This window comes from Marmota monax, unplaced genomic scaffold (assembly GCF_021218885.2).
Source record: "Marmota monax isolate L192 unplaced genomic scaffold, Marmota_monax_Labrador192_F-V1.1 WCK01_AAM20220418_F8-fsc00007, whole genome shotgun sequence".
In the NCBI taxonomy this organism is placed as follows: Eukaryota; Metazoa; Chordata; class Mammalia; order Rodentia; family Sciuridae; genus Marmota; species Marmota monax.
In genome coordinates, this window is record NW_026692781.1 from 23,733,083 (window position 1) to 23,753,777 (window position 20,695).

The following is a 20,695-nucleotide window of genomic DNA, read 5'->3' on the forward strand; positions in this document are numbered from 1 at the left end:
AAAAATTATTCTTATTAACCATTGGGGATCTATACATTTAAATCTAATCGTTTCAGGCAATTGTCTAAAAACAGTTTCTTTTTAATTCTGGAGTGAAGCGTATGTGTAGGTTCAGAGATTATATGATCCTTGGCTCCTTTGCCACAGTTCCCAAAGAATAAGTGGATAAAGTGATACTGGATTGAAAGGTTTAGAACCAGCATTTGGATGCTTGTATTTTAAAACAAAGCAAATTTTAAAATAGTGAAATATCTACAATTTTACTTTCAAGTAAATTAGCGTTAATGGAATCATTGCTGTTCAAAATATTTTTGAAGTAGTGATATGCACTTTTTTTAGAAAAATATTTTTTAATAGGAAAAGCGTTGTATTCTGGGAATTCTCCCTCTTTATTTATTTATTTTTAGATGTTAATGGACCTTTATTTTATTCGTTTATTTATATGTGCTGCTGAGGATGGACCACAGTGCCTCACACATGCTAGGCAAGTGTTCTACCACCGAGCCACAACTTCAGCCCTAATTTCTCCCTCTTTTTACCCTACCCACACACCCTAACTTTCTAAATGGCTTAAGCCGCATAGCTGAAAGGATTTTGCTCATTTTTTCCAAAACACTTCACATCTGGGTAGCAGCCAACCATGGAAAGTTTCAAGCAAATTTAGGAGAGGGATGAAGCTGGTCTGGGGCCTTCACAGGACAGGGGCCCTGGGAGTCACTTCACGCCGGGATCGTATAGGTAGGGGCCAGCAGTACCAGCCGAACTTCCACGGCCCCGCCAGAGGCCAGTCTCTGCCAACCTGCTGACCGCCAAGCGCTTGGCTGCAGGGGCTTGTGCCCACTGGTCTTCACAACAGCTAGCGGCTCCAGATTCCAGAAGGAATCCACCCGCTTCATAAATGGTGAGACCTTTTAAGCCCCCAGTCAGCAAGCCGGTAGCCCCGGGACCCACGAGGTAAGGAGCTACCCTGGGCCTGAATCCCCAGCCTCACACGTCAGTTTGATTCCTCTCCCTGTCGCCCCCCTCCCCCCGTTAGGCTCCGCCCCCCGTCAGTCCCCGCCCGACTTTCTGCGCACCGGGCGCCGGGAGAAATTTGACTGCGTCTATCACCAATGAGAAGAGAGGTCGAAGGTTTGAGCCAATCGGAGCAGGAGAGGGGGGCGGGCCTCTGATGTCCTCCCGCCCTCGGGTGGGTGAGCGCGGAATGTCTCCGGCCCTCCCCTGCGCGTCAGCCTCAGTGCGGAGCCCTTGGCGGTGTGAGGAGAAGCGTCCACCGGTATCCTCCTGAGCAGCTACAGCGTCTCCAGCTGCAGGAGCCGTAGCCGAAACCACACCCACGTCGCTGACCTTTCTTCGTCTGTCTTCTTGCTGCCCAGCGGTAGACCGCGTTCCAGTAGGAAAGCGGCCGCCCACGCCCGGAGCATCCTTGTCGAGCGGCCGCTTACGGACCCAGAGGCATGATGCGACTGCGAGGCTCGGCGATGCTGCGGGATCTACTCCTCCGACCGCCGGCCGCTGTCAGCGCGGCTCTGAGGCGGGCTCAGCCCCTAGCCACCCTGTGCCGGCACCCCCGGGGCGGGCGCTGGCCGGCCGCGGGCCCGGCGACCGCTGCGAGACTCCACCCGTGGTGGGGTGGGGGCGGTCGGCCCTTGGGGCCCTTCGCGGGGCGCCTGTCCAGCTCACCTTCGGAGATCTTGCAGGAGCTGGGCAAGGGGGGCACGCAGCCGCAGTCCGGGGCGTCGCCGCCCGCAGCCCCGCCGGCGGCTGGCCCCAAGGACAGCCCCGGGGAGACGGACTCGTTCGGCAACAGCGAGGGCAAAGAGCTGGTGGCCGCGGGCGAAAAGTGAGTGTCTCCGCGAGACTGAGGAGGCCTCCTCCCGCTCTGGGCTCGGGCCCGGGGGCGGGGGTGGGTGCTGCGGTCGGGTGGGATGGGGGCAGAGGTTCGAGAAAGAGAAAGAAAAGAGATGCCGGTCGGCCCTGCGTCGTCTGCGCCACGTGATTAGGCCCGGCCCCGCCCGCGCCTTCCCCGCCCGCGCCCCTATGCCCGGCTCCCACTTCCCTTCCCCGCCCCCGGCGCGGGTCGCGCGGGTGGATACGCAGTGGGTCTGGAGTGGCTGGCCTGGCTTGCACCCAGCCCGGAGAGGCCGCTGCCGCGTGCCTGGCGCCCGAGCTGGCTCGCGGCTGCACCACCTGGCCGCCCGCCCAGCCCTTCGTGGGTGATGCCACACGAATATCTCCACGGAGTGACATTCAAGAGTCGTGTGTTGAGCAGAGCCTGTACCTTCCTGACTCGTCGCTTTTCCAGGCTCGAATTTTCACCCTGCCTGCCCTCCTTTGGTCTCTACCATCCTACTGTAAGCCAGATGTGGCAGTGTTCTTAATACTTCTGGGGCGACTCCTTCAGGCATTTGTAGAGCCATCTGGGCCACCGGAAATAATGTTTCAGAAATGAGATTAGAAGGAATAGGGTCACGTGGCGGAGAAGATGAGGCATGCAGCACAGACCACCTGTTTGCACTGTGGACCAACTTTGTCCTGTCTGGTCTCTTGATGGGATGGACAGATTTTTCTTTCTCTTTCCCTTTTTTTTTTTTTTTAAATAGTTGAATAGCCAAGATGAAATGTGACGTAAAACACTTACCAGTGAAAAATCTAAATAGGTTTTGTGATTTAATTGTGATAGGATATTGACTCATCTTTTATGTTTATAGCAGCGATTTAATGAATTAATTTTTCTTAATATGAGAAGCAGTTTCCTGAATACCTTTATCATGTAATATAAATTGAGACCCCAGAGGGTAAACGTTTACTTGTTTGCTTTCTTTATACCCTACTATTTTTTTTTTACTTTATCCTGACAGAATATGTACTGGTCTTGCCTCCCTTTTTACTTCTTTTACTGTTTCCAGCCCCCAGAGTACCTTAAATCAAACTGAAAGTGTGATTCTTATAATTTCAGTCTCAGGCCTGTTTAATGTTTCCTGTAATTGAAGTTGACACCTCCCTAAAACATTCCTGGTTGAAGTTGTTTTCCCAGGCTGAAAATGTTGTTAAAAACCAACCAACAAACAAAAAAGCACTTGGTGATGGCTAAAATTTGTGGAATATTCAGTGATAATGTTTTTGTGCCACAAAGGAGTCTTATGCCCTTAGATACATTATTTAATGTGTTGGGTTAGATGGCTCAAATTCCTTTGTAAAAAGACTAGACTTTTGTTAAATTTGCACCTCTCTTATGTTTTAAAGACTAAAATAGGTGTGCTTAATCTCATCTGGGATTCAATTTTATTTTTAACATCAGATTTATCAGGCATGTAATAAGAGTTTAAATACATGTGCCCAAACTTCAGAGAAATGTAAAATGCAGCTAGCTTTAAAAGTTATCCGTAAAGACTGCAGGATGGGAACTACTATTAAAAATATATCTTTGGTTCTGTCCCTCTTCAGTGACTTTAGTGTCCTTTATTTTCCTTTGTCAGGACATTGAACCATTTTTTTGGTTTGTTTCCCAAAAGTTTCTAGTTTCATTGTCTTTTAATAAGAAATCATCTCATAGTGCTAACTTTGAAAACACTATTTTGTCTAACTTGCTGTCCTGTTCTTCCTCTCCCTTCTCAAAAAAGAGAAAGTCAGTCTATGGCGGGAATTCTCAGGCTCAGATGCCCTGGGAGAATTGTGCCAGTAAGATAACCTTGTTTACCATATATCAAGGGGAAGTTCATGAATGGAGAATATGTTATGTCCCACCAAAAGAGCTAGTCAGGAGTAATTCAGGTATATGATAATCCTCAAAGCTTTCAATCAAGGATTTCGTTCAAGAGTGAATGCCAGCTGTCTTAAATGTGAAGAGCACTGGTCTCAAGGTTGTCAGGAAACCTTTTAATTTGGTTTAAATTTCTATTTCTTGAATGGTCTTGTTTCCAAATGTAGCTTTCTTCTTTTGATTCCTTTCATTTTGCCTTTATGTGACAAACGTATCTCTTATTCTGGAGGTAAGCTTCCATTTGATCCTGTTATCTTTTCTCATGCTCAGCCTCAATTAGCAGTCCACCTGGAACGCCAGCTCTCTCTCAGGACTCTGTCAGATTTTGTAGTGTTATTAACAGAAAGAACCATGTGAAAATGAAATGAGTTACCATCTTGTAAAAGACTTAGAACAATGTTTGACATATATTAAAAGTTGTATAAGAGTTTATTCACTAAATGAGAATAAAATTTCTTCATTTATTGTAATACCTGTCAAGGACATTGGCCTTTGAATTTCAGGCTCATACATGAGAACTTTTGTTTTTAGTTTCCAGAAAAAGTTTCCCTTGAAAATTTATTAGACATCTCAAATTACATGATCTGTGTTGTTTACCTTTTTGCCTTGCTGGTAAATAAGGTTGAAGTGAATTCAGTAGTACTTAACCATAGCAATTTCATTGTTCATATAACTGGAGCAAGTTATTCTTACCTTGGTTCTGACTTTACATTATATTAATTTTATTTATACTGTGGAAGGTGTCAGAATGTAAGCAGGTTATCTAATTATCTTTTTTCCACAAACTCTTTGAACTGATGTGAACTCTAGACTGTACCATTTCCTTCACACACCTTTAATCTGATTTAAGTTAAAATTATATAACTAACATCTTAGTATCATATAGAATAGTGTAGTGATCTTTGCTCAGTTTTCCCTGCAGGTATCTCATTTAATTTTGTTACCACCATTCATTCTATCCTTAAAAAAAATATTGCTTGGCTGTTTTCATTTTTAAAAAAGTTATTGTGGCCCTTCACAGTGTTATCGACTTGTGATTCCACTGATGCAGGAAACAGGCAGCAGGATCGAAAGTTCAACCAGCCCCAACAACTTAGCAAGTCCCTAAACAATTTAGCAAGATCTTGTCTCAAAATAAAAATTTAAAAAAGGACTGGGGATATAGCTCAGTGGTAAAACGCCCATGAGTTCAGTCCCTAGAAACTTGGGGGACTCGGGGAGAAAAAGGTTGTTATGTCTGCTTTCTTGGCTCCTCACTGGATAGAGGCTGAGGCCTTTTTGCTCCTTTACCACATATCTAAATTCTAAACAGCACATCCCTTTTTTTCAGCTTAGACTCTCATCTTTGCGTGGATAATACCTCAGCTTTTAATCCAATCTGTGTTCTCACATGTATCTCCACATATCTGATGGCATCAGATTTAAAATGTGTAACCTCATATCCATCCTTGTTCTAATTCAATCTATTTGACATACTTTTGTGAGGTTAATTTTAGAGTTTTAATTTAAAATACATTCTTCCAGAAAAACAACATGGATTGGAAGAAACATTATAGCAAACTCACAAACTAAGTTATAACATTCAGAAGCTTTGATTAACCTGCATGGATTTTTTTTTTTCTTAATAATGCTCGCATCTTCTCTGTCAAGCAGGCCATGCTTAATTCCTGTAAATCCTTGAAGTATATGTTCTTTCTTAGTGAAGGATACTTGGGAAGGGCCAGAGGAAGGGGGATGAAGGGGCATTGTTAGATTACCTTTCCTTTGAACATTTTATTTTTTAATTAGAAAAAGTGATGTATAAGAGAGTAATTAGGCTGGAAAAATATTAGTATATGTATACTCATTACAAAATAGGTAAAACTGATGACGATGCCAATTTTTCCCCTGTAAGATTTTCAGATCTTAAGTAATCCCAAAGAGGTGGGAAATAAGACCTCTTGCATTGCTGGTAGAATTATAAATTAGATCATTTATTTTAAGGGCAGTTTGATAGTATCTGTTAAAAAAAATACATTCCTATTATGCAGTACTTGTTTTTGCATATCTGTTCAAAGTCTTGGTATTTGAAAAGTGTATTTCTAATTGTGCCAATAAGCGTAATGCAAAATCTTGATTTTGGTTGGCTTCATATAGTATGGCTTTTATATTTTGATAGTTCATATCCTTAATAAATGGAAAGTGCAGGCAAAAGAAAATCATTGTTGTGAGAAATGAATTCTAGACTTAGATTTAATACTAAAACATTTCAGTAAACTTTGGATTGTGTCCATTTGACAGTACTGATAGTGAAGTTGATATGGATATTGGTAGATACAGGATAATATAGTTGGGAAATGAAAGAAAGAACCTCTTTTGAAATAGGTGGCAAATGCTTTGTGATCCTTATAGCAGTGTTTAATATGTAAAGGTAAGCATTCTTGCAGTTCACTTAAAATAAAATCAAGTTGAAAGTTCATCTGATTATTTCTGGTCTTCTTAACCCTTCAGTTATTTTATTTGTGATTTCCTCAATATTATTTTTTTTCTAAGTCATGGTTATTAGTCCCCCCCCCCCCCCCACCCCCAGTGTTCAGGATTGAACCTAGGACTTTGCCACATGCTAAGCTCATGTCTACCACTGAGTTATATACCCAGCCCTTTAGTTTTGTTTTAATGGCACATGAAAATGTATAAATAACTATAATATTATTTTGCAGTCCAATATTTACATTGCTTCTATTGGCCATTGATAATTGTATGCATGATCTGTAATTAAGAAACTACATGCCACTAATTGTATTAATATTTGGATGAAGTTCACTGAAAGAGCAAAATTAGTTTCTGCATTTTAGCTTCTTGTTTTTAGACTTTTTATTATTTTATATAGAAGTTTGTCTTTCCCCAAATCAGCTAACTCAGGAAATGACTTCCAAATAGAACTTAACCTTTTTGATGAGACAGTAATGTATGGGCAAAGGGGGGTGGGTATGTTGTAGTCTGGAAAAGGCAAATGTTACCTTGAAAATTTTTCTGAAGATATTTGTAGATTTCTTTGGTTTTGAAGAATGATTAGAAAGAAATCAATAAAAAGCTATCCTTGTGATATTTGAAGTGAAGCATTGTGACTATAGAAACTGAAAGTCAAATTGTAGGATTTGCATTCTTGAAGGAACTCAGTAATATTAAATCCTATATAGATGAAGATTATAGTTATCTGTGCCTTTTACCTGCTAGTAAAAGGAATGCTTAAGAAAACTGAGGGAACAGAGATATTTCTAAATACAGTTACTAAATATGAGCATCTCTTAGGTACATAACTTTTAGGTAGAGACACAGTTATTCCAGTTTTACCCTGGAATCTATTCAGGTATAAAATTGCTTTGGTTATGAAATAGCGCATATGACTGATGACTACACTTGACAATTTTCTGACTACCTACAACAAAGTAGAAGTAAAAATGTTAATGTGCCTTGGCTTCCTTTGGGAAGTATCTATGCTTGGTGTATGACATTATTATTGCTCACTGATTTCTGAAGAAATGTTGGTAGTGAAAGAACTGTTGATTTTGCATAACAAATAGAAAGTTGATAGCTTTAAGGACTTGGAAATACATTTTGGTCTAATTTCTAATTAGGTTTCTAAAGATATTAAACATAATAATATTTTGAGTGACATGTATTTCCTTTGATTTTTTTGGGAGGAGTTATTAAAAGAGTAAAAGCTTTCTGAAGAGCAATTTTTTAGTTGTATGAAGAAGTTATAAATTATTCAGACCTTTTAGGAATTTAGGCTAACAAAATAAGCTCAAGTGTAAAAAAAAGGTTTTATTCCCTAAAATTTTTGGTACAGTGTTCTGCATTTTGGAGAAAAATGGGGGAAAAATTATGTTCAACATTAATGGGATGGTTAAGTAAATTATGGTACATTCTTTTAAAAGTCTCCCATTTAACTATTTTTTTCAAATGTATACAGATAGGTTTGAGGGATATAAATAAATGGAATATTAAGCCAAATGTTAGAATGCAAAATTTTCTATGAAGTATGCTCTCAAGTGACATTAAGCTTAAAAAAAAAGTTAAAGAACAAAATAAGCCAAAATGACATTAATAGTTGAAGTTTGTGGAAATGGACACTTTATTTCCTGCCTCCTTGTAGTTAACTCTTAAGATTTCCCATTATGAGTGGGAAACTTCTAAAATAGTGGAAAAGATGCAACTTCTAAAATCTGAGGAACCTCATATATGAAATTCTAAACTTGTAAATCTACTCTGTTGTCTAGTTTGCTGACCTAATATCCTGTTTCTGGTTGTATAAGAATAGTAAGCCCCATTACGTTGGAAAAAATTGTGTCACAAATTATGAATGGATTTGTACAACTTCTGCTTATCATTATCCAATCATTCACTATTATCCTCAAACCTTAGACTTCTAAAATTCAAAACTGTACTTGTTTCCTTAGAAAATGATGCGTATTTGTCTGCCATTAAAACATAGAGTTTAACATTTCTTGTTCAACTTACATTTACTATAAGGAAACATTACTATATTATGTTTATCTGTGACAGGCCAAATAGTTGATACATGCAGCTTTGTGGGCTCTATGGTTTCTTTTACAACCACTAAGGTACAAAGCAGCCGTCAATATAAGTAAATAAAGAATGTAGTTGTCTTTCTATGAAACTTCATTTACAGATGGGTGGTGGTAATTCCTGCTCTAATTGTTCATTCCTGCACTACTCTATATTAAGTTGTAAGGAATTGTCTCCTATTCTGATTGGTCCTGTTTTGATTAAGCTTATTCTCATGTGAATTTTCTGTCTTGTATTAGGAACTGCATCTTTTTCCTGCCCTTCATTGTTTCCAATTTAGCAGTCCTTCCTCATTCTCACCTTCCATTCCTAATTATTAGCTTTTTATTTAAACAAAAGTGTGATAAAATATATGTGACATAAAATTGACCATCTTAACCATTTTTAAGGGTATGGTGGCATTCAATACTTACCTTAGGTTTTGAATTATGAACCTAGATGATTAAGTTTACATGTAAAATAAAGGTACATAAGTCCAGCGTGACTTAAGTTTATGATCTTACTTTATCAAAGAAATTTATGAAGACATCCATTTTTAAACTCAACAAACTGAGGATCAGATTTGGAAGTGACTTTAAAGAACATCTAATTCTACCCCACTTTACATGTTTTATAAGACTCAAAGACATTAAATTACCCAATCAAATTCGTACAGTAATAGATCTTTCCCCCCTACCCCTTTTTCATGTATAGGCAGTTTAACAAAATACATTGAAGTAACTACCGTTTTGAGTTCAGGATTGGAAGAGACCTTAAAAGCCCATCTTCCTAGCTGCTTTTTAAATTTTTCCTCTTTTCTTACACAGGTTTTTACTTATTGAATACTTCCCTAACAAGAGTCCACTCCTATAGAAGGCAGCCCATTTCATTTTCAGAGCTGCTTTATCTTTCCTTGTGTGTAGCTGAAATTTGCCTTCTATTAACTTCTTATATTTTTTAGTTATTCTGAATAAGTCATAAATAATGGTATCAAAGCGATTGCAGGACAGAATTCACATAATGTTTGTACTTTTGAAGGATACTTGGTTGAAGAAATTTCTAATTGGTCTAGGTGTGGTGGCACACACCTGTAATCCCAGATTGGAGGCTGAGGGAGGAGGATCACAAGTTTGAGGCTAGATTCAGCAATTTAGAGACCCTGTCTCAAAATAAAAAGGATGGAGGATGTCACTCAGTGGTAAAGTGCCCTGTGTTTGATCCTCGGCATCCTATCCCCCAAGATTTTCTTATTGGAAAGACTGTAGAGCAGGACACTAATGGAACTGATTTGCCCAGGTCCTAGTCTTCCCACTTGAAATAGGTGGACTGCTTTCTGGATTAAACTTCTAAACTTGTGCCCATCTGAACAAATTGCTATTGCTATTATGGAAATCCTGACCACTCCCTCATGTCAAGCTAGTTTTTGTGGCCTGCTATTGAATAAATTTCTTCAGTAAAGTTCAATCTAAACAAAACTTTTATTTAAAATAATCTCATCCTTGCTTTGTATAGGATGTGATTTTAACAGGGCAGAACAATAATTCAGTCATTTAACCTAAGTAAATCCCCTATTTGCATTTTGGTTAGATAATTTTCAGTAAGTAAAGACCCTTGTCTTTAATATTCTTAAAGAACTCCAAGTATGCCTATTAAAATGGAGTGTTGACAACTGAGAATAGTTGGTATGGTAGAACATCTGGAGTCTGGGACTAGGAACAAACCAGCTTTCTAGGACTACTTCTGGTTTAGCTCCTTAAGAGTTGTATGACATTGGACATGTTGCTTGACTTTGAGACTCTGTTTTTACTTGTGACCCATGGACAATAACCCACCTTAATTTACCTGGTAGGGTTTAGAGATAAAAAAGTAAAAGTCCATTTTTTTTTTTTAAAGTAAAGTCATAGAAGATATGAGTTGTATTTTTAAATTCAATCAGTGATTAGCTTTAGGGCAAAATGACTTGGCTGAAAAACATAATTTGTCACTTTGTCATGAATTCATTCTGATGTACAGTAGTATTATATGGCCAGCCATTATCAATTCAGCTTTTAACTGGCAGGTTTAATCTGCTAACTTGCTGATGGTTGATGGATATTTGTTACCAATCAGATCACTCTAAACTCAATGATAAACTGATTTAAAGACAACCCCAAATATCTTTTAAAAAATATTTTTTAATAATTTTTTTTTTTTTTTTTTTTTAGTTTTTGATGGACTTTTATTTCATTTTTATGTGGTGCTGCTTAGAATTGAACCCAGTGCCCCACATGTGCTAGGCAAGTGCTCTATCACTGAGCTACAATCCCAGCCCCCAAATGTCTTTTTAAGGGTCATAATTTTTAAATGAAGATAAGATCAGCATTCTTTTTGGTATTCAGTTAGTAGACCTCATTTTCAAGATTCCAGTTGAAAAAAATTGATCTTTTTTGATCATTTAACACATTATAATATTTATGGTAGACTGCTTTAAGAGTTCTGTGGGATTGCAAAAGAAAAAGACCCAGAAAAAATTTTGCTTTAATCTACAAGATTTTGAACTGATGGTTGATTTTGTAATATTGTTCTAATAATAAATTAGGAACTTTCTTTTATACCCCTTCACCAGTCAAACCAAAATTAAAGGCATCTCCTGTACTGCCAGTGTTATATTTCTACCACAGTACTTGTCACATTACTTATCTCTCTAGACAGTAACCTTACTAGGCTCATCCTTCCCTCCCTCCTCTCTTTCATTCTTTGTGTGCATGTGTGTGTGGGAGACACACGCAACGCACACACACACTGAGAGAGAGAGAAAGAGACACTATGGATTGAACCCAGGAGCACTTCACCACTGAACTACACTCTCAGCCCTTTTTAGTGTTTGCTTTTGAGGCAAGGTCTCACTAAGTTGCCCAGGCTGGCCTGAGACTTGCCATCCTCCTGTCTCAGTCTCCTAAGTTTTTGGGACTACAGGATTGTGCCACTGTGCTCAGATAGGCTGTGGGTTTTTTTAGGCTAATGGAGGGGAAGGATAGGTAAAAGAGGGAACAATGTGATGGTGAAAGGATCTTAAAGGCAGAAACTAACAAATAAGAAAGAACAAAAGAGGAATGAAAACGTGTGAAACAGGATTTTTTTCATTGAATTTACTTGTCTTGTGTATATTCTATTTTAATTATTAAGTGTCATGGCCATTTTATGTTATGACATGAACAGAATCCTATAGGGCACATTGGACTCATCAGTTATTTTTGATGATAGAGTTTCAAAGCCCGCTGTAATCTATTTTTTGTCATTAAAACTTAAATACGCTGGGTGCGGTTGTACATATCTGTAATCTCAATGGCTTGGAAGGCTGAGGCAGAAGGATTAAGGCAGAAGCCTCAGCAACTTTTAGTGAGACTCTGAGAAATTCAGTGAGACCCTGTCTCAAAATTTAAAAAAGGACTGGGGATGTGGCTCAGTGATTAAGCATCCCTGGGTTCAATCCCCAGAAACACCCACCTCCCCTCAAAAAAAAAAAAAAAATACTTCTGAGAGATTTCCTAATTACTGCACAGTGTCTAGAAGCTATGGTTTTAGCCTTTGAATTTTAAAAGTTAAATACATGAATTGTGAAGACATAAAGACATTAAATTTGGGGAGAGGAAAAAGGAGTAAAACAAGAAAGATTTTTAAAAGTTAGCGGCAATATTTGCATTCTACTTGTTTACCAGACTATTGAAGCTAACTCATTCTCAGATCAGAGTCTTACCTTTAAAATGCTGAGATAGGCATTAATTTATTTTTATCAGTTTTGAAGTTTATTTGGTGAGCATTTGTTTTTAGGCATGGCTTAAATTTTTTCTCCTATGTATAAAAATTGGTTTCTTGACCAAAAGCAGGTAAATATTTACCTTTTTTTGTAGCTATGGCAATAATATGGTCATTTTATTTTTTTATTTTTATTTTTTGCACTATGTACCATAGGCTAAAGAAGTGTATATTTTCTTATTTACATAGCTTTTAGGCAAAGCAAATACCATTTACTGGTGTGATAAATATGTAGAAAGCTTATTCTGCAGTTTTTTGAGGTGATAAACTTCCACTATCTATAAAGTTTATCTGCCAACCCATTATCTGTAAATAATTAGTTTGTTATTATCCACTGAGTTTTGGACAGCTAATTCGATTTTTTCTTTAAATATTAGGTCATCAGTATTATTGCACTCCGTTTAATGGCATTAGATCAGTGCAAGACTCAGAAAACTTGTTTGTACCCTTTAAACATAATAACAGTTTAATGAGAGAACCAGTATAGTGTATTGGTAAACAGTTTGGACTCTGAATTCAGAGAAACAGAGGTTTTTAAATTCATCTCTGCTGCAGTAAAACCTTGGGGAAGTTTTCTCACGTCTCTGAGGTTGTTTCTTCCATCTGTGAACTGGAGATATAGCTACTCATTTCTTCAACAAATTATAAGTGTATTGAGTTTGTACTAGTAACTGTGCTGTATTTTGTATAATATATAATAATATCTCCACCATAAGATCATTGGAGGATTAAAGTACACAATATCTAGAACATAAAGGATCAATTAATTTTAGTTATTAAAATATTTCAGATGTACTTTTTAAAGTTGTCTAAGAGCAAAAATTGTTTCAGGGTTTATTTTCAGGCACATCATTAAATTTTTAAAATGATAATCCTATGTGTTAGTTTTTTTAAAAATATGGGGTGAAATTCATATATTTTGTGGTTAACTTCAAAAATGAAAGTTGATGTAGCAGTTTTGAAAACAAGTATTAATGATATTAATGCCAATATTAATATTTCTTTTAGGAGAAATTATATATGTGTTTGTGTGTACAAAGTATTATGTTTCTTGAACTAATTCTATTTCCCATCATCTTTTAAAATAGAAATATATGGACCTCTAATAGTATTCTGCCAAGTAATTCTATTATGAAATAATTAAATATGTATGGTCTTATAAAGTATATGACTAGTGTAGACTCTTTAAGTAATCTAGAAAATATTTAGACATCTGGAAAAGCTTTTTTCAACAGTACAAAAACATAATCTTGACAGTATTTATGCTGCGTGACAGTTTTTTTTTAAAAACAAAAATAATGCACATAATTTTCCTATAAAACTTGCCATGATTTCTGTGATTAGACTGAAGTTGACTGTATTATATTCTAAATTTAAGAAAGTGAATATTCTCTTTTCTTTCTCATATTCTCTCCCACTTTCTTGAAATACAGGTAATGTTCTTTCCCAAAATATTTTATTCATAGACATATTGTACATGTATTTCCCCCAGACATTTTAATAACTCATGATAGGTGGGGAGGGGATTGGTCTACCTTAGATCTGTTATCCTTTAATAGTACTATAATATTTATGATAATCATTGATGTTCAGAATAATGAAATATGTTTTCAGTTTCTTAGCCAAGAAGAGAAAACATTAAATAGGTTCATTATAATTTGCTTACTTGAAAGCTTTTCAATGGATAAGAAAATTTTCTTTCCTATTTAAAAGTTTGCTTAATCTTATTATCTTATTATAATGCTAGTTTAGTTAATTAAGATTTTAATGTATTTATGGCAGTTTTTTCTGATAATCTTTATGATTGTGGAATTTGATTTGTTATATGCAAACCTACATTACTTTAGAAATAATAACTATAGCTGCCATCAATTCAGTACTTACTCTGTCAGGTAGTGTTCTACAGGTATTAAATGTACTGAGGCAATTGATCCTCAAAACAGCCCTCTCTCTCATATGAGGAAACTGAATCACAGATACACAGATAACACTAAGGTTACATAGCTATAATTACTGCCAGGATTCAAGAACTTGTGCACTTGATCTTAAGTTACTATCCAATTCTTAATTGCTGTCTCTCCCAGATTTCACAATCAGGTTCACTATTTGAATAATAAAGATATAGTTGTCACATTAAAAAGAGTAACTAACCAAAGTGTTGACTCTTAATTGGACATTTACTGAACTCTGTAATTAGTATTGGGTGATTGTACTGGACTACAATCCAGTACAATAATACTAGGTATTATTACCTTAACAGATGGGTAGTTATTAGCACACTAGAGTTGGTTATCAGGATTTCAAAACCTGAGATTAAAAAAAAAAATTTGTGTATTAATGAATCATTTTTATTTTGTTTTCAGTATGATTTCTAGTGCTACTTATTTGAGTTTGGTAAATCAGTGTTTATTATGACTGTAGTCTTAAAAATATATCAGCTATAGTCTGGTTTAATGATTATTTAATAGCATACTTAGTTAAAATCCATTAGAATGTTCACACAAGGATTAATTTTGTATTTTTTCCTCCCCTTTTAGTAAAATAAAACAGGGTCTGTTACCTAGCTTGGAAGATTTGCTGTTTTATACAATTGCGGAAGGACAAGAAAAAATACCTGTTCATAAATTTATTACAGTAAGTTTTTATATTTTTCTATCTTAACTTTTTAAGAAGTTAGTAGTACTAAATTAGTAATAGAGTAATACTGAAATGTAGTCTTAAAGGTCATATGACATATAGATTCTCATTGACACTGTTTCTCTTATTATGTTTTCGAATTTTTATCATGCTTGTTTCAAGGTAATCAGTGAAAGAAAAAGAAAGAAACTATGAGAAACTTGTCCAGAAAGTGGGTAATAGTGACACAAATGCCACATACATTTTCAAGTCTTGAATAGAAGTTTTTATGTACAGGAATAAAAACTTGTAGTTGGAATAAGCATATACATTATTTGCACTATATATTTACAAGCTCTTGTTTTTTTAAAAACAGGCACTCAAATCTACAGGATTGCGAACGTCTGATCCCAGGTTGAAAGAGTGTATGGATATGTTAAGATTAACTCTTCAAACAACATCAGATGGTGTCATGCTAGACAAAGATCTTTTTAAAAAGTAAAAATTTCTGCCAAACCTTTAATGGTGATTTGCTATGCTATATGGTGATTTTGCTTTTAAAACAAAATTGCATCTCTGAAGGCCAGTGCTGCTTCCTGTGTAACTGAAAAAGGGGGTTTAGAACATCATTTGTTTGAAGAACAGTGATGGTATACATTAAGGTTCTATATAATACACTGGGTAAAAAACAAACTTTCTTTAAATCTATTGTAAGAAATTTAGCCATGGATATTTCCAATATATCTTACCTAGAGATTGCATTTAGTTTGAATAGAACACATCCTTTGTCCTGTTGTTGCTTATGTTGATCTCCAGTTCATCTACATGCCTTGCAGGCTTTCTCAGCATAATTTCTAGTTCTTTCCATGAGATGATTTAGATGACATCATAAAATGAGAGGGCTTCAGACAGCCCTGTATTCCTTAGTTGTACATATGTGCATTGTCTGCTTCCCTCCTTTCTTCAGATGTATTAATGCATAGGTTTTTGGCAATTTTCATTTTCCTTGAATCAGTTAAGAACTAAAGACAGCTTTGGAGCTTAAGATCTTGACTAAGTATTGGAAGTTAAGTCTTGAAAATAATTTGGCATTCTATATTGTATATCTTTATTATTTATCTTGATTTATGTGTTCCTATTAGTTTAATTATTGAAGATATAACGGACAACATGTTTGTAATGGATACTAAAGAGTCAGATAGTATTTTAAACTATTAATAGTTGAGTGGAAGCTAGCATAAAGCTGAAAGTATTTATATAAGATGTAGGTTTTGGTAGAGATGGATCTGAAGAATTTCTGCATCTACTTTGAAAGTTTATTTGGGGAACTGGATGATTTGTCCAAGATAATCTCCTGGGAATATCCTGGAATATTAACTAATCTAAAGGGATAAGTATTTAACTAGGGTTCTCTGAAATGTCCTGACATGCTGGGAAGTGCTGCTGACAGTTTTGGATTCTTTTCTTTTCCCTGGGAGGTTCTTGGTTCTGTTAGCTCAGCTGACCTTTATACACATCGACTTTATATAGGTCCACTTTGCAATTGATGTTAGAAATTTTTGAGTCTACAGAAGAAATTTGTGGAGACAAGAAATTTATTTCTAGATATATTTGTACCTTTGCGTTAAGACATATTATTGTTAGTGTTCATGAGTTGTCTCTGTAAAGTACTCTTGATTAGGGTGCCTTTTAGGAAGTTATTTTGGCTTATTCTGAGCATAGTTATTCAAGAGATATAAGTAGATCTGTGGATATCATGGGAAACTGGCTTTGGAATTTAAAATGGAAGCAGTATTTTACACATTTAATACTGTTTAAATGTTTTGTGTCTTATAAACATGTTGGTATGCTTAAATATGAAATTTAAAGCAATTTCATATTCTGATTATGAAGCCAGGAAACCACAATCATTTAGTTTTCTATCTGTTATTACATTAGAAGATAATAATTACCATAATTTAAAGTAATATGGGCAGTTCCCAACTTGGCAGTTGCTTAGTGGCATATATAAGCAAGCCATAGGCATAAGATTTTTTTTTTCATTCCTACAATGAAGTGACTGTACCTCTGAATAGTAACCTTTACAGGCCACCTGGAAGGGTGATATTTCCAGAGAAATTCCTTTTCTGTTTTCAATCATAAGTAGTTACCTAGCTAGTGTAGCTAGAAATAAACTATCTCACCTCTCTGTAGTTGGGGAAGAGATGTTAAAACATGGAATTCATTTTCCCAGAGAAATAACATTTATAAAGGTGGGAAAGTTTGGTTGAAGTCAAAAGTGTAGGGACTTTACTTAAAATGCATTGTAGGTTAATGTATTTAGTCTTTGTATGTAATCTTTTTTTTTTTTTAAACGGGGAAAATGACTTCTAAAATACCTTTTTTAGAATATAATCTATTTGAAAGTTGGAGACTGCCTGTACCCATCTATGTAGTCAATTGTCTTTAATGCTAATAATTCTTAAAACTAATAGAAGTAGAAATTTTTGTGTTGAAAATGAATTCTTTATTTGTTCATGCATTTTTTTAACCTTCTAGATATTGGAATTATTCTTATATATGATAGTAATTATTTGGTCTTTTTGGATTTTGGAAAAAGTGAATGAACGGTTTTTGCATTTTGTATATTTTATAGTTTTCTAAAAAAGTTTATTATTATGTTATTTTACTAAAGAAAAATTTTGTGAGAAGTGTTTTGTAGGACATTGATACACATTATAGTTGTTAAACATAAATATTTAAGTAAAGCGGGAAATAAAGTGACTATTCCCAGTTCACAGATAAGAAAATTGAATAAAGCAGAGAGAAAGATATCACTTTCTGAAAGGCATAAACAGCTCTTCTTCGGCACTCATCTTACATGACTTCTAATTTTTTGGATAGGTTGATGAAATCTATATTGAAATAACCGACAAGAAAAACCTTAATATTTGGAAACTCATCAGTATACAGTTAGGTACTCTTGTGAGAGGTAAAATTTGTTGGTCATATACTAGGGAAGGCTGTTTCTACAGCTTTGTCAGCACCACCTGCTAGAGGAAAAAAACAAAAACCAAAGTAGGTGTCTCTGACTATTAATTATAAATCCTCCTGTTGAAGGTACTGATTAGTTTAAAATTGTAGTAGGTTAATAATTTAAATTTGCTTGATACTTCCCATACTTGCTTATTTATAACTTCTTGAGAAGTGACACATATATATGATTTGACATGGAGGTAATTTAAGATCAGAAATTATCTTAGTGTTTTTCTCTGAGAAAGTTGTTCTTTGGTATATATATCCTTTGCAGTTTTGATATTTGCAAGTTGAATTTTAGAAACTATATGAAACATTTTAAATATTAAATACTAGTAAGTTATGGTAATATATCTTAGGTTAACATTTAAAGCTGGAAGGAAACTATCAATTTATATAAGTAGTAAATATTTGTCAACTCTGGATGTCAACAAATATACCCATAGGTTAATAGTAGAATTTATAATTATAATTTTTTTAATGTTTATAATAGGGAGATTCTTGTCAATGAAACAATAGCCTTTTGCATTAAGATTTTATTTTACAGTTATATGTTAATTTTATGTTGACTAGCTGAATATATATTCTGAGTTTTATTAATAATTAAAATATGAAACTTGGTTTTTAATTTTAATTTGATGTTTCATCTAGAACAGCTTGAATTAAAATATTGAGATTTTAAAATTTCTCAGTTATCAAACTTGAAAAATATTGAGGATTTCTACTTTATTTCTCCATTTGTGATTAGGGCATTATTCACCCTCTTGGAATCTCATTTTCTTATCTTGGAAGTGGGGAAATTCTTTACAAAGTGTTGATGTTTTGAGGACTAAACAAGATGACTAGTACTTGCAATTTGGTTGTTTTTTTACAAAAGGCAATTTTTTCTTTTCCTCAAAGAAGCTGCTATTATCATTACTCATCCCTGAGGAATACAGTTAAATGAATAACTTCTCATATTAATGGTTTGACTTTAATATTTCCTTATAAAGGTTTATCCTGAAGATTTATCACAGTTGGTATTATGGCTTGACATCCACGTATAGCAAGTCTTCCTTTTTCAATTAAGAAATTCTATTATTGAGTTAGTGAGACTTAGAAAACTTAAGAAGAGTATCTTAAGCTCAGAGTAATCTATTTACAAAACTCTTAAGTTTACATTAACATACAGACTTTCTGGCTTAAATCCTTTTTAGATCAAAGCAGAATATTGGTTCAAATAACTAGATTTTATGACCTTCCATCCACATGGTTTACCATGGCTTTAAAAGAGTTTTTAATGGTGAAACATTTTTACTCTACAGTGTAGTACAAATTTTACATTGAGTAGAATAATGTAATTAGCATTTTTTGTGATTTAAATAATATAAAATTGTATGATTTTATGTGAAATTTTATTTAAAATTATACTTTTATAAGAATTTTAACAAATATTTCATTGAAGAATTAATTTATTAATCTAATTCAAATATGTTTTATCTCCAACTCTTAAACTAGAAATAAAAGTTTTTCAAAATGTAATTTGGAAAAAGAATGTTAAAATACAAAATATTTAATTTTTTTTGGTGAAATACTAGGGCTAGTTATACAGGAACTAAGCTATTATGTCTGAAGTTCCTTAATTGAAAAATAAATAGGATCTTATCCGTAATATTTTAAAGTCTTATTTCTGTTAACCAGATACCATACTGAATGTTTATCTATTCTGGTAAAATAAGAAACTTGTTTCAGATGGTCCTTGTACTTAGACCTGTTAGAATGCTCTGTCATGTTGTCTTTGACGCATTTTTTAGTCACATCTAATTTATTTCTAACCTGTTCATCTTACAAGCAACTACATGAAAGACTTCTAGAAGGAAAGAAAATTATGTAGAAAGACTATAATTTGTAGAATTTAGTTGTATAAAATGATGGATTTGTGTCTTCTTAAAATATGGGGTTAATATTCTCCTAATTAATGCTGTTATTACCAAATATTAATAATTGAAAGGCACTCAGTCTATTAATTTTTTTCCTCACATTCTACAGATGTGTTCAAAGCAACATTGTCTTGCTGACACAAGCCTTTAGAAGAAAATTTGTCATTCCTGACTTTATGTCTTTTACCTCACACATCGACGAATTATATGAAAGTGCTAAAAAGCAGTCTGGAGGAAAGGTAATATTTTTGGTGTGGATATTTTCCTAATCCAGTCATTTAATTAATACTTTCAGCTCAATTTGAGGTATAGAGAATAAAATTGTAGTTGTCTTTTGCTAATTAAGAAATTTAAGTTAAATCAAGCTGCTGGATTTAATGTTTGTTTGTTTGTTTGTTTTCAGTTGTAGTTGGACACAGTACCTTTATTTTTATTTATTTTTGTGTGGTGCTGAGGGTTGAATCTAGTGCCTCCCTCGTGCACTGAGCCACAACCCCAACCCCTTAATGTTTTTAAATATTTAAAAGGTTTAACTTTGCTATTCTTGCGAAAAAGGAGCCTAAGTTTAGGAATTCTTTTATTTTCTAATGAGATGCCTTTTAAATTTTTAATTAAGTAAACAAAAACCTTATTGGGAATTTCTGCAGATCTGGTATCTTTGAACATTAAGTAGAATGTTTCTAGTTTTAAAAAATCTTCTAGAAGCCAGGCAAGGTGGCACACCAGGAGGCTGAGGCAGGAGGATCATAAATTCGAGGCAAGCCTTGGCAATTTAGCAAGACCCTGTCTCAAAATAAGATATAAAAGAGAGCTGGGGGGTGGAGCTTAGTGGTAGAGTGCCCCTGGGTTCAATCCCCATCACCACAAAAAAGTAAAAGGAAAAATCCTCTAGAGGCAGCAGGTACAGCTCAGAAACAGAGCATTTGCCTCCCTTGTACAAGGCCCTGGATTGGATCCCCAGCACTGTTAATAAGTACATTAAAATGAATAAATCCTCTAAATAATAATAGAGGCTATTTTATTTAATTTCCATATT

General features: G+C 35.1%; 1 protein-coding gene across 3 annotated transcripts in view; it reads left to right on the forward strand.

Moving 5' to 3' along the window:
• The first annotated feature begins 1,213 nt into the window (after positions 1 to 1,213).
• Gls (glutaminase) overlaps positions 1,214 to 20,695 on the forward strand; it is a 77,253-nt gene continuing 57,771 nt past the window's right edge. For 2 of the 3 annotated variants that reach the window (XM_046447269.2, XM_046447270.2), the window contains exons 1-4: positions 1,214 to 1,843; positions 14,647 to 14,743; positions 15,102 to 15,223; positions 19,769 to 19,898. In XM_046447269.2, coding sequence (XP_046303225.1) covers positions 1,458 to 1,843; positions 14,647 to 14,743; positions 15,102 to 15,223; positions 19,769 to 19,898 — 735 coding nt within the window. In that variant the 5' untranslated portion in view covers positions 1,214 to 1,457. The remainder of the gene's footprint in view (positions 1,844 to 14,646; positions 14,744 to 15,101; positions 15,224 to 19,768; positions 19,899 to 20,695) is intronic. The other variant, XM_046447268.2, reaches the window with a different exon arrangement.